We start from the raw sequence: 15,144 nt of genomic DNA, 5'->3' as shown, positions 1-15,144 counted from the left end.
AAAAACCCTTAATTTAATTTCTCTGCCATTATTTACCCTTGAGTTCACAGGATTTCCCTGATTCTCTGACTTCCTCACTTGGTGCAATTAAGTATCATTACTTATTTCTAAGCTGTTTTGCTAGATCCCCCTAAAATTTCTTTTGAGTTCATCTGACTTTGATTTTGCAGCCTTACTTTCCATATCTTTACTTTTTATATTGATCATACAAATGCATAAACATTACCTCACTAACAAGACTTAAAACATTTTCAGCTCTAACAACTGAAAATTTCAAAACACTCTGATATAAATGTATTTTATGATTTTGTTAAAGTTTTAGAATATTTAATCATTCTTAATACGATCCATGATATTTTTTACTAATAGTTATTACCTTCCCATTCATCTTTGATGTGATCTCTGACATTCAGATTGATGGTAACATCTGCACGAACTCGGGTAGGCCAGTTTTCACCTATGTTGGGTTTGGCAACTTCAACCACAGTGAAAGCCACAATAGGCTGAGCCATTCGTGCCCAACCACCAAATACTACACCGCCATACTCAGACTGCCTGGAAGTCAAAGAAGCAGATGATTACTCAAACAGAATATAATTTCTGGATAAGTAAAACTAGTAAGAACACATGTCTAGCTAGTATATAAGCCCTAACATTAGTAACCCTTATTTCTACACTTGAAAAAAAATCTAAGTCTCTCTCTCTCTCTCTCTGTGTGTGTATGTCTACATACACACACATATGGCAGAATGAAACAGGCAAACACGGTTTAGAAAAGAAAGGAAAATAGTGGAACATCCCCAAATCCTCAGATAAAAAGGTAGCTCTATGTATATAAAAGCTGAGCCATTTTGTCAAAGAATAAAACACATTTAGTTTTATTTTATATTCTTATTCTTTTCCCTTCTTCTTCAAAATAGTCTCAACTGTTTAATTTTATCTTATGTACTATAAGTATTTCAAAAACATTTTAGAACAAGCTAAAATTAAAATAATTAAAAACAAGCAAACAAATGATAATATCTATGCAAATGCCCTCTTTAGGGTATAATACTTAAATCATTTAAAAACTGCTACCATGGACTGGGGAACAAATAATCAAGCTGGTTGTAATAAACAGACCTACTAACATCCAAATGCTCATTCTTTCTTCTTATATTAGTCTAAGTAGTGCTGTAATTTTTACATTCGATAGTATTTTGGAAAATCGGTAATATAAAAACTGTAGCAATGCTCCAAAAGTTGAAATACTGCCAAAAATGACATGCTTACAAAGATAAACCACATCCTAAATAAAGGCTTTGTGCCATTAACAAAAATTTGTAGAACTTCATAATACCAGAGTAAAACTAATTAAAAATAAAAATTTTGCAATCCAATGACTTGGTTCACACTGGGACAATTTCTAAAAGACATTACCTTATATCTAAACCCTCTGTAATAACTGCCTTTCACTGCCCCTATTTTTTACAACTTTACTACAGTATAGTTTACATACCATGGAATTCATTCACTGTAAAGTACAATTCAATAATTTTTATTAATTTATAAAGTGGTGCATCCATCATCACGATCCAATTTCAGAACATTTCCAGCATACTGAAAAGATTCCTCTCGGCCAACTGCAGTGATCCCTGTTCCCACCTCCCGGCGAGCACTAATCAGCCTTCCCTGATCCTCTCCCCCATGAAGTCCACCTGCACCAGGAAGCACTGAGAAGTGCAGATTTCAGCCCCTCATCAGTACACCCTCTCTTATCGTGCTCAGCAGTGTCCCCGTCTGAAAACATTATCATCAGAACTGAGCAACGAGGAAAACTGCCTCTGCGATCTGCTACCTTCAGGATACAGGGAACAGAAAGAAACCCAGCCCCTTTTGAGATCTCATCGTTTAATCATTGACAATTAGGAATAAAATTAGAAAAATTTAGTATCACAAGTTAACTACAAAAAGTGACATTTTCTTCCCCCTAGCAGAAAATGTAAGTTAAGAAAAAAATTCCTTTATTAAGAGACCATAAGAACTGTGTTACTGCTTTATTTGGCATTTAAGTAAAATATAAGTGAATTCTATTTGATAAACTGCTAGTTAATAAATCCCTACTTTGCAAAATGGCCAAAGTAGGTCCAGAATCTGAGCATGGAAATGCGAGGTAACCATAAATTCTAAGGAAGCCTTCTGATCAAGCATTCCCGAGTCCAAACAATGGGCAATAATTTCAGCAAAGCTGTAGGCAGGGATCACCAGCCAGCGGGTATACAAATGTCACAGTGCTAGCCTGCCTACTGACTCAACTGATTATTAAGTAAAAAATACTTTATGTTGTGTTTTATAGTCTCATCCAGAATAACTATGCACATAATAAAAAATTAAAAAATAGAACTGTGTATGAAATAAAATATAAAAGGAAAAAAATAGATCATAATCACAGTGTCCATGTAGCTCTCTATAATTAGGAAGGGGAGAAGCCTGAAAGATACCTGAATCAGTTCACATTCAAAATATGTTAAGCTTGGCCCTGGCCGGTTGGCTCAGCGGTAGAGCGTCGGCCTGGCGTGCGGGGAACCCGGGTTCGATTCCCGGCCAGGGCACATGGGAGAGGCGCCCATTTGCTTCTCCGCCCCCCCTTCCTTCCTCTCTGTCTCTCTCTTCCCCTCCCGCAGCCAAGGCTCCATTGGAGCAAAGATGGCCCGGGCGCTGGGGATGGCTCCTTGGCCTCTGCCCAGGCGCTAGAGTGGCTCTGGTCGCCGCAGAGCGACGCCCTGGAGGGGCAGAGCATCGCCCCCTGGTGGGCAGAGTGTTGCCCCTGGTGGGCGTGCCGGGTGGATCCTGGTCGGGCACATGCGGGAGTCTGTCTGACTGTCTCTCCCTGTTTCCAGCTTCAGAAAAATACAAAACAAAACAAAACAAAAAAAATATGTTAAGCTTTTCATAAAGAATACAGTATAATTGTATATGTATGCACAGGGTAACTATAATGTAACAAATATTCATTTATAGATGTTACTCGTTTATAGTCACTTGTGATATGTGACTTATTTCCATCATTTTATACTTAGAATAAAATAGTGACCAAGCGTATTTACGCAAAGTCAGTCATATCTAAAAAGCAAAACTAACCTTCACAAATATATTGCAGAACTGCCCATAGAAACTAGAATGAAAGACTTTTCTTGGCAAAAGGAATTAGCTAAAGGAATGAGCTAGCAGGTGGGGATTTGAGTTTAAGCAGAAGAGTCTCTCAAATAACAAGAACTACTCAACCAACCCTAAAAGGAAATGCTGGTGATTTAATCTCTTCAAGGCAAGTGATGGACAGAGGACCGGGGAGGACTTTCCAATGTGAAATGCTCAGCAACACCCCTCACCTCCTGCCAGGTTCCTTAGACAGGCTGGCTGAGGCTAGTGGTGACAGCCACAGAGCAGGCGGAGTAGCTGAATACTCCTTGATCATAGCGTCTCAAGGACTTCAACTATCCTGCTCTCGTACAGGCCTGGCAGGCCAGCCCATCTCCTTTCCCCTTTACTCCTGACACTGACCTTACACTGACTCCCTCACCCCACAAAACAATGACCTTTTCCCTTATCCCCAGTCCCTTCCCCAAATACCCAGATTTTATACTTGAGCACTTCTGATATATTCTGATTCACATTAAAGAATTTCTCAAGAGTAACTATCTCATTTTGGAGGGCACCTTCAAGCCAGGTATATTATTTCTAAAGACATAAATGAGCTTCCAGGCAGTCACTGCTGCATCTCTTCATTGCAAGCAGAACCAATTTACTAACCATGGCTTCATTCTGCTGACACTATCCTCGATATCCTGCCTAATTTCATAAGTTGATTCCAAGCGGAAGAGATTAAAGTTCCTTAGAAGGTAATCATGTAGAGTCAAAAACTGCAAATTCAACTTGGGAAGAGCAAGACAGCCTGAAAAGAAAAATAACATCCATATTTGAATTATTTTTTTTAATCAGACATCTGTTCTCTCTATAAAAAAGGCATCATTGGTTTGGTAAGAACCTAATTTAATAATGTGTAAAATACAGCATATTTAATAAGGTCTTTTCTACTTCTACACATAAGTGAAACCAAGTTAAGAAATGAAAATAAAAGATTAATTTCCTTAATATCTATAATCTGCATATCAGTAATTTCTATCCAAACAGTGCTTCTAAAATGTATCTAAAGATACTCTGACACATTAAGTAGTTTAAAAATTCTTTACACTTGACATATCTCAAAATAAATAATGCTACCATAAAATTAGTCCAAGATAAAATTACCAAGAAAACTGAATTAGCATACTACACCGTACAAATCTATCTCCAGGGACCACCACTGTGCTCTTCTGAGCCTCTGTCTTCGCTAGACTTTAAGCCTTGATTGTACATGTCATCCCGGGTTATTTCCCTTCTTTGACTGTATTAATGAACAACATTCTTTCCATTACCTTCGTTTAACAGTACCTTTCTTAGATAATAAGTGACCAAGCATTCATCAACAATATCAAAAGGTTAAAAAAAAAGGAAACCAGACATACTTTACTGGTAACTCATATTATTTTCATCATCCATCCCTATCTATACTTACATCTAAGAGCAAGAAATACTGATACATAAAAATTTCACATCGTTTATGTTAGTAAACTCTAACTTAAATCTAATTCAATTGCTTTCAGGTCAGAGGCTGAGAGACAGCATCTCCTTCGACAGCATATATTTATTAAAAAAGAAAAGACAATAAAATGTCACCAGTTTATAACAAATCTAGTTGTTATGCAGCAATGGCTACTAATGTGACCAAAAAAAAAAAAAAAGCCAACCAGACATTATGGACCTTCTGATGAAAAAAAAAAAGAAAATACAACACCACACTAAGAATCTTGCCAGGAAAAGAGAGCCTCAGCCTGACTGAGCTTCTGCTGCCAGTTTCCTAGAAGAATCAAGAGCAGAGGGACAGGCCCGAGTTCAGGCATAGAGAGCTGGACTACGGGCACTATACAGACCAACAATGCAGGTTCTTCAGTAAAAAGAAAAGGAAGGCTATAGGGGGAACCTGTAAAGCAAAAGACATTATTAAAATGTGTAAGACTAACTTTAGGGTCCAGGGATCTACAAGGGTGATACAACTATTTAAAATATGCAAGATAGTGATGGCTACAAAAGCCAAGAAACAAATGGTTACACTCAAGAGGGAGGAAACAGCGACCAGAAGGGGCACACGGGAGGGTCCCAGGACAGCTGACAAGGTGGGCACACGGGTTCCGGGGAGTTTCCCCTGATAATCAGAAAAGCTCTGCATTTATAGTGTGACTTTTCAATATTTGTGTTTATTTTACAATAAAAAGGTTTTAAAAAGGCAAAGTTTTACAAAGCTTTTCTTTACAGTTTTTACACTGTGTTTTTTACATCTGTCCTAATTCTGCACTTTCTCTCGGGAGCTGGAAGCAGCTTGCATAAGCGTGCAGTCACAGCTCTGATGTTGGCCCACGCACAGCGCCAGGTATCGTGCCCCACAACACAGGCCATCATGGTCTGTAAAGAGCAACAGCACGATGCAGCAGTCTCTGAAACAGCTGCTGAGAGTCCAACCACTTGGCAACTAATATTGCTCTGAAATTCTTTCACTCAACGAAAGATGCAAAGACTTTAAATTCTAAGAAGTATTACTTTTCACTTAAATTCTTTAACCATGGGAGTAAGAGAAAAGTAATACTTTATATTAAGCAAAATATGTTTTAAACTCAAAGACTAGCATCATCGTTAAATAGTACCAAAAGCTAGTAGATAGAAGACTGCTTACATTTTTAAGGACACATAAATTTACTAAAAAGACAAAATGTTCTTAAGTGTTCCTTGCCTTTTAGGGACTGATTAGTCAAAGTGTTAGAAGCCATACATATATGGTCATAAATGCTTTAAGTATGAACAAACTAGAAAAGTGAGAAAAGAATGCATTAACCACCATCAGAACATTCAAAGATATGAAGATTGCCTATTCTGCAATCTAGTAAAATTTTAGTACACTGGGTTTATTGAAGTTATGGCTCAGGTTATCACTCTGAAGTCATAGTTTTACTTTTAAATAAATGTACCAATACTTACACTGGTGATATCTTTAAAATAGCCACATGTAATACTGTTGGTCAAAAGATTTCCTCAAACTTTTTTGAAATATGTCCTCAAAATGTGTCAGAATACACTTGGGTATGTGCTCAGTTGTGTGAATTCTCATCCTTAGAGGATGAGCAAAAGCATTTAGAAACAATCTGTCAAAATAGGCAGGTAAACAAACTAGGCAATACCATTTTGAATCAAAACTGATGGTTTATTATTAATAAATGATGATGTCTCTTCCTGGTGGTCATTACTTGACTCTATAAGGAATTTAAAAGAGCCTCTAAAAAAGTCCTTGAGAAACAAAGCCTACAAAACAAAGCCTATTATGGTGACAAAATGAAAAGCTATACTTTCTGTGTTACTAAGTGTTCTTACAACACAATTTTATTGCTTTATGGTCGTATTTCACAGGATGGTACACGTGTACACACACACACACACACACACACACACACACACACTGTTAAATTTCATAAAAATCCTAATGCTAAGCATTCAAAATACTAAATAGTTTCTAGGTTCTAAAGTTGAACTTGAGAGTATCATAAAATTACCCTAATATATAGTGCATAGGAGTATTTTAGTTACATATGAATTCTAAACTAAGTTTCATGTTACACCTGGATCCTGTAATTCTTTACCATACCTTCCCCTGAATAGTACTCCGTTGGGACAATATTTTCATCCCATATGATTTTCTCAGTTGGATACAAAGGCATCTGATTCAACTGCTGAATCTGAGAAATTCGACGTTCATGACGAGAAACCTAAAAGAACAAGTTCAGGCACAAAGTTAGAAGCATCCTTTTTTTTAATCAAAATAACTTATGGAGAAATTCACCAAAAGTACGGCATGAGAAGTTTCATGTCTTGCAGATACTGTAGTACTTAATGAGAGATCTAGTTCCCTTATCCCACATCTTCCCCATAATGAAAGAAAAAGGAGGTATCCATCGTGACGGTCTTCTGAATCAGACAGAGGTGAGCTCGACTCCAGTCCCGCTACCTCTGAGCTATGTAAAAGCTGGGCACGTCACTCCAGCCTCCCTGGCCTTAGTTTCTTTTCAGTGAAGAAGATAAAATGTCAGTCACCTCTCGGGTTTCTATGAAAAGGAAATGAAATACTGTAAAATAGTGTCAAAGTGCTTGGCACACACCAAGATCTCCAGCACCATAGCACTCAGCAGTGGTTTATGTGAGAAAACAGGGAGCCCTAAGTCCTAGGGGATGGTTTTCACTCTTCTACTAACTTGCTAAACAATGTGGGAAAGTCTGTTACTAACCCGGCCTAATTTGTAGTATGTTAGAGTTAGACTTGATGATCTCTACGTACCCTTCCACTGTGGTTTTTTTTTGTTTGTTTGTTTGTTTTATATTTTTCTGAAGCTAGAAACGGGGAGAGACAGTCAGACAGACTCCCACATGTGCCTGACCGGGATCCACCTGGCACGCCCACCAGGGGGCGACGCTCTGCCCACCAGGGGGCGACGCTCTGCCACGACCAGAGCCACTCTAGCGCCTGGGGCAGAGGCCAAGGAGCCATCCCCAGCGCCCGGGCCATCTTTGCTCCAATGGAGCCTCGGCTACGGGAGGGGAAGAGAGAGAGAGAGAGAGGAAGGAGAGGGGGAGGGGTGGAGAAGCAGATGGGCACTTCTCCTGTGTGCCCTGGCCGGGAATCGAACCCGGGACTTCTGCACGCCAGGCCGATGCTCTACCACTAAGCCAACCGGCCAGGGCCCCCTTCCATTGTTAATATTAGAGTGCTTTATTTCAAATACTGAAATAAGTTTATTGCATAATTAACAGATGCTAAAATAATGATATATTAGAAAAATGTGTCACATTCTCCTCAGCAGAGACAGTATTAGTTTAAGAAAGAAGATAGTGTGTTATCACTTAAATAATTGCATATTTCACCTTTTAAATCATAATTTGACAGAAGAATTCAAAGCCTGAGGAAATCCTTTATTAGAAGGAAATATGAAAGAAAAGAAACAATACTGGAGCCTATAAATTTTAAAAGTTATTTTCCTTTGGCATAACAATTTAAATTTTAAAGATGAAATTTTAGCTGTAAGACTCTAAAAAGGAAAAGAATCAACTTCATACTCAGAATTATTTTCCATTAGAAAAACTCCTGGAAAAATCCTTGTTTCTTTCCATAGTAAGGAGTTATTATTAATCCCCAAAACCTGACTTACAAGAGATTTTACATTGCCAGGAAATAGGACAAGGACTTTTTAGAAAGCACTTGTAGTCAGAGAAAATGAAAAGTGATTCATAAGAAGGCAAAGATGATGACCCAGGACACATATTTCAAGTAAGTAAATACGTTGATAAAAAGTATTTTCCATACAGGAATTAATTTCAAACCCTTCCCAAGGACTTCTCTCCAAACGGCACTTACCCACCTGTCACCAGGCTTAAAACATCTGCTGCAAGTCACTCCCTGTTACTCCCCCAAACCAGCATGTCATCTTTCTTTCTACAGTAAGGGATTATCCTTCATGCCCTACATTAAAATATCAGCTTGGAATATACTGTATTTTTCGCTCCATAAGACGCATTTCCCCCACCTAAAAGTGGAGGGGAAAATGCTCGTGTGTCTTATGGAGCAAAACATATGATATTTTATTAAATATTTTAACACACCATTTGGTTCAGAATATTCTTTTTCTTATTATCCTCCTTAAAACCCTAGGTGTGTCTTATGGTCAGGTGCGTCTTACGGAGTGAAAAACACGATAGCTCACAAACCCACGTGCCCATTATTGTTCCAGGTTATATGTATACATCCATCCACTGTGTACATTTGTATAGGTATAGAAAAAGTCTAAAACATAAGAACAACGCAATTTTCTGGCAGTCAGGAAACAAAAAATTAAAACAAGCTATTTTTTTAGCCATGAAACTGGCAAAAACTGGAATGATTCATAACATCCAATGTTAGTAAGAGCTTCAGTAGACATCTTTAATACATTGTTGGGGGGAACATATACCTTCTAGAGGATAATATGGCTGCATCTTTTATTTTTTAAATAAGCAAATGTTTCAGCCCTGGCCAGGTGGCTCAGTGAATAAAGCGCCGACCCAGCTTGCCAGAGGTTGTGGGTTTGACCCCAAGTCAGGGCACATAGGAGAAGCAATCAGTGAGGGCACAACTAAATGGAACAATTAAGCGAAATGAGTTAAAGCATCTCTCACTCCTCTTTCTCTCCCATTCTCTCTCAAATCAATGGAAATTTTTTTTAATTTAAATAAGCATACACTTCAATAATTTCACTTCTAGGTATGTCCCTAAATGTCTACCTACAGGCACAGAGAGGCATGTACAAGGACTGCTTCATTATTTGTCATTGTAAACACTGCAAACAAACTAAATTTTCATAGTAGAAATATGGTTAGATACTCATCCATTTTATGAAGAATTTTGCTAAAGTTAAAAATAAAGTATATCTCCTTCCCTCAATTTTGCTATGAACCTAAAACTGCATTAATAAATAGAACTTTATCTAAAAAAAAGTATTAGTTTGAGGTTAAAGCCCTCATTTCCCAAAATGATTAAGAAAGTCCTTCAAGTTCTTAAACCACTAAGTTACTGGTAACTTTATTTCTAAGCATTGCTAAATTGTCTAGTGATGAAGGTATGACTTAAAAAAAAGGTATGGCTTAATATTCATATTCCAGAAGCTGTATTTAAAGAACAGTGTGTAACTGTGGCCTCTAAAAAGCAGGAAAGTGTCAGTCATCGATGTGTCCCCAAAGCCTGACTCCATGCATAACATACATGTATTCAGACATGTTAGCATGGAATAAATTCATGCCATACAGAAGTTTTAAGAGGTAAAAAGATTTGAAAACAGAAATCTAAGATGAGAAAAGAAAGATAAAACTAAAAAATATAACTTCCAAAGAGTAAATGATCTTATTTTTAGCCTGGAAAAAAAAATCTGTACCAATATACATCTTTAAGAATGATTCAAAAAGGTAGGAAAGACCACATGCAAAATTCAGAGAACATTAATATGTATTTACCAGCAATTCTAGAAGAAATTCTTTATCAAAAGTTGTATCTTCATTTTTAGGAAGAGTTGGTAACAAGCAGAGGTATGATGCCACCTGGTGGAGTGTACTTGAACTGCAGAATAGAAATCAGTCAAATCAAAATACTTTATTAACAACTTACTTAATTTCTGAAACATGTAATTTTATAGATTGCTTAAAAAGTTTTACCTAGAAAATATAATCCCATGACATGAGAAGCAAATATAAAATATCAAAATGTATAAAATCAAAGTTAAACTCCTAATAAAGGGTTCTCAAAATGTCTTTTGATAACCTCCCAGAGCCTTTCAGGGGATGTGTATGGATGCTTTCTTTTCTCTTTTTCTTTTAGTGAAAGAAAGAAAGAGAGAGAGAGAGAGAGAAAGAGAGAGAGAGAGAGGAAAAGAGAGAGATGAGAAGCGTCACTCATAGTTGTTCATTGATTTCTTTCTCATATGTGCCTTGATTAGGGGGGGGCTCCAGCCGAGCCAGTGATCCCCTTGCTCAAGCCAGCGACCTTGGACTTCAGGCCAGCGACCACGGGGTTGTCTATGATCCCACACTCAAGCCAGTGACCCCACACTCAAGCTGGTGACCTCAGGGTTTCAAACCTGGGTCCTCAGCATCTCAGGCCAACACTCTATCTACTGCGCCACTGCCTGGTCAGGCTGGACATCGTATTTTTATATTAATGCTAAAACATTATTTTCTTCACTGTCTTTACATAAACAGTGACAATGCAAAAGCCATAGTGGGTAAAACTGCTGACATGGATCAGGGTAGTGACACCAACCAGAACTATAGGTAGTCATACCATTCTTCATGCCACAGGCAGTTTTCAAAAAAAACAACACAAAAAGCCAGTTTTAAGAACTTCCTTGATGAAGCAGTTATTAAACTTCGATCCTTGAGGGTATTTTAAAAATTCTGTGTGACAAAATGGGAAGTGTACATTTTGTACCCAATGTTCACTTGAAAGAACTAACAAATGATGGTTATTTATTCAGACTTAAATAAATGGCTTGAAAAAATTTTAATTTGAATGAAATAAAACCGACAGTATTTGTTGCTGAAGATAAAATTTAAATTTCAAAATGAAAAACTGGCATTTTGGGAAATCTGCGTTTGCCACTATGGGCTTGACAGCTGTCCACTCCAGGAGTAGTTTAGTCACCCACACCCTCTATTCCCCCCTCTCTCCGGCCCCTGGCTTTCAATCTCTGTAACTGTCCTCTGTCCAGGTCAAGGAAGTAGAATCATACATTACGAGGCCTTTTTTTTTTTTTCTTATTTTTTTTGTATTTTTCTGAAGCTGGAAACGGGGGAGAGACAGTCAGACTCCCGCATGCGCCCTACCGGGATCCACCCGGCACGCCCACCAGGGGGCGACGCTCTGCCCACCAGGGGGCGATGCTCTGCCCCTCCGGGGCATCGCTCTGCTGCGACCAGAGCCACTCTAGCGCCTGGGGCAGAGGCCAAGGAGCCATCCCCAGCGCCCGGGCCATCCTTGCTCCAATAGAGCCTTGGCTGCAGGAGGGGAAGAGAGAGACAGAGAGGAAGGAGGGTGGGGGGGTGAAGAAGCAAATGGGCGCTTCTCCTATGTGCCCTGGCCGGGAATCAAACCTGGGTCCCCCGCACGCCAGGCCGACGCTCTACCGCTGAGCCAACCGGCCAGGGCCACATAGCCTTTTCACAGTGGTTGGTTTCACTCAGCATAATGCATCTGAGATCCACCCACATTTTGTATCTTTTTATTGCTGAGTAATATTCCATTATGGGTATATATATCACAGTATGTTTATTCATTTTCCAGTTAAAGGATATTTGTATATTCTAGTTTTTGACAACTGTAAATAAAGCCACTATATATATTTCTGTAGATTTTTGTGTGAATGTAAGTTTTCATTTCTCTCGGGCATGTCTGTGAGAACACTACATCATACAGTACCTGCATGCTTAAGTTGACAAGAAATTGTCGAAATTTTCTAAAGTATCACTGCCATTTTGAATTCCCATCAGGAATGTGTGATTTTATATGTGGACTCTAATAAAAAAAGAGGCTCATAGATACAGAGAACAGACTGATGGTTGCCTAAGGGGAGGAGGTCAGGGGCTGATAGGGCATTAAGATACAAACTTCCAGTTCATAAACAGATCACAGGGATGTTGTACAGCATGATGGCTATAGTTAACAATGTGGTATTACATACTTGAAAGTTGCTGGGGGTAGATACTAAAAATTCTCGTCAAAAGGAAAAAAATTCTGCCTGACCGGGCGGTGGCGCAGTGGATAGAGCGTTGGACTGGGATGCGAAAGACCCAGGTTCGAGACCCCAAGGTCTCCAGCTTGAGCAATGGCTCATCTGGTTTGAGCAAAAAAAAAAAGCTCACTAGCTTGAACCCAAGGCCACTGGCTTGAGCAAGGGGTTACTCGGTCTGCTGGAGGCCCACGGTCAAGGCACATATGAGAAAGCAATCAATGAACAATTAAGGTGTTGCAACACGCAATGAAAAACTAATGATTGATGCTTCTCATCTCTCTCCGTTCCTGTCTGTCTGTCCCTGTCGATCCCTCTCTCTGACTCTCTGTCTCTGTAAAATAAATAAATAAATAATTTTTTTAAAAAAAGGAAAAAAATTCTGTAACTATGCATGGTGACAGATGCTAACCAGACTTACTGTGGTGATCACTTTGAATTCTATACCAATATCCAAGCATTATGTTGTATACCTATAACTAAGGTAATGTTGTATGTCAATCATATCTCAATTAAAATTTTTTTAATGTTAGGGTTCAGAAAGCAGACTACCTTGGTTCAAATCCTATCTGCCATTTACTATGTGTCTTAGGTGTTACTTAACTATTCTGTGCCTCAACTACTTCACATGGAAGATGATACCTACTCCTCTCACATGAATATTTTCAAGATTAAGTTATTTATATATTTAGCAGAGTACCCACCATATAGTAAACAAATGTATGCTATTTAACTTTCTTTGTGTGTGTGATTGACAGAGATAGAGAAAGACAGAAACAGATAGGTTGTATGCTATGAAAAATATAAATTTTACCAAGAAAAGGAGATGAATAATTATATATAAGTGACTCAAAGATATAAAATGCTAGAGAAAAGCACTAGCTCTACTTGTCAATAAATAGGGCCATAAGTACCATTACCTAAATTTAGCGCAAAATTGATTACAAGAAAATTAAAATTCAGTTTTCTTCATGCTGCCTTACCTAAGAGGACCAAAATATTTGACCAAGGACTCCCGAGTGTCTACTTCTGCCACGTTGGAGAGGGCAAAATCGTAGAGTTCAGGGAAATGTGCAAAAGCAGCTCTCTAGAGAAGAACAGAAAGAAAAAGAAGCAATGATTAATGTCTATGCATTAATACAATCAACTACAATTATATACTCTATAATGAAAACATTTTTTAAAATATTAATGCACTTGGTTTTTTTATGCTTCTTTTATGTGACCTCTGCCTTAGTCAGCCAAAGTGTTCATTCAATACAATGTGAAAAAACTAGAATTGTTCTAGGAGGAATGCATAAATCAAGAAGTCAATGTTCAGTTTTTTGTTTCTAAACTTGTAGTACTCTGAATGTACAGGAAGGCCAGCTTCATTGATAGGAGAGGAGAAAGACAAAACACTTTATCATCAAGAACTGGCCTAACAAAACTAGAAGAAAATTTAGTTTTCAAGGAAAATTCCCACTAAAATGACAGCTTGAGGGAGAGGCCAAAAGCACAGCATGCTGGAGTCCTGCTTCACTTTGGAACGCAGGAAAGAGAGGGCCTTACGGTGCTCCCCGCCCACACAGATAAGCTGCAGGAGAACAGAGAGAGCGGCACTGTGCTGATCAGACAGGAGACCTGAGATACCATCCCTCGTCTTCCTTGATGCCCGTGTGGCCGAGAGGATCCAGAGCAGGGGTCCCCAAACTACGGCCCACGGGCTGTATGCGGCCCCCTGAGGCCATTTATCCCGCCCCCCGCCACACTTCCGGAAGGGGAATCTCTTTCATTGGTGGTCAGTGAGAGGAGCACATTGACCATCTCTTTAGCCAAAAGCAGGCCCATAGTTAGTTACCATTGAAATACTGGTCAGTTTGTTGATTTAAATTTACTTGTTCTTTATTTTAAATATTGTATTTGTTCCCGTTTTGTTTTTTTACTTTAAAATAAGATATGTACAGTGTGCATAGGGATTTGTTCATAGGGTTTTTTTTGTTTTTTTTAATTTATTTTATTTTATTTTATTTATTCATTTTAGAGAGGAGAGAGGGGGAAAGAGAGAGAGAGAGAGAGCCAGAGAGAGAGCCAGAGAGAGAGGAGAGAGAGACAGGGGGGAGGAGCTGGAACATCAACTCCCATATGTGCCTTGACCAGGCAAGCCCAGGGTTTCAAACCGGCGACCTCAGCATTTCCAGGTCGACGCTTTATCCACTGCGCCACCACAGGTCAGGCTGTTCATAGTTTTTTTTATAGTCCGGCCCTCCAATGGTCTGAAGGACAGTGAACTGGCCCCCTGTGTAAAAAAACTTTGGGGACCCCTGATCCAGAGGGTTTCATGTGCCCCAGAGTGGATCATGCAGAAGGTTGCCAAGGTTATGAATGAGCATGTCATGGATTACTACAGACAATGGCAAAATGACCCCACAACCCGAACCTGAAGAGTGAGCTACGCTAGGAAATGAATGAGAATCAGCTCTCAGCAGAGGTTTAGCACCATCGCGAACAAAGTTGGGCCTCGGCACCTGGGGGACAGCCAAGCTCTCGTGAGCAGCCATCATGCCTCGCCCATGCCAGGAGAACAGACCACATGCCCTATCAGCTGTGGTCACTCAAAGGCTGACGAAGAAGGACAAGAACAGTAGTGCTCTGAGAAAAGCACGTCAAGACATCTGAGCCGGGACAGTGCAGGTCACTCCCTTCCAGTGAGGCTAGCTGCCTTCGCGCACCCAGATGC

At 39.2% G+C, this 15,144-nt stretch overlaps 1 protein-coding gene across 1 annotated transcript in view; it reads right to left on the bottom strand.

Annotated features, from left to right (window-relative positions):
- The window catches only part of AQR (aquarius intron-binding spliceosomal factor), a 117,380-nt gene that overhangs the window by 62,662 nt on the left and 39,574 nt on the right, over window positions 1-15,144 (bottom strand). The window contains exons 13-17 of the mRNA XM_066277202.1: window positions 13,409-13,512; window positions 10,159-10,261; window positions 6,770-6,890; window positions 3,790-3,931; window positions 377-555 (exon numbers count right to left, since the gene is read on the bottom strand). Coding sequence (XP_066133299.1) covers window positions 377-555; window positions 3,790-3,931; window positions 6,770-6,890; window positions 10,159-10,261; window positions 13,409-13,512 — 649 coding nt within the window. The remainder of the gene's footprint in view (window positions 1-376; window positions 556-3,789; window positions 3,932-6,769; window positions 6,891-10,158; window positions 10,262-13,408; window positions 13,513-15,144) is intronic.

The sequence above is a fragment of the Saccopteryx bilineata genome, chromosome 4, assembly GCF_036850765.1.
Source record: "Saccopteryx bilineata isolate mSacBil1 chromosome 4, mSacBil1_pri_phased_curated, whole genome shotgun sequence".
Lineage (NCBI taxonomy): Eukaryota > Metazoa > Chordata > Mammalia > Chiroptera > Emballonuridae > Saccopteryx > Saccopteryx bilineata.
This window is presented reverse-complemented; position numbering and strand designations above follow the sequence as displayed.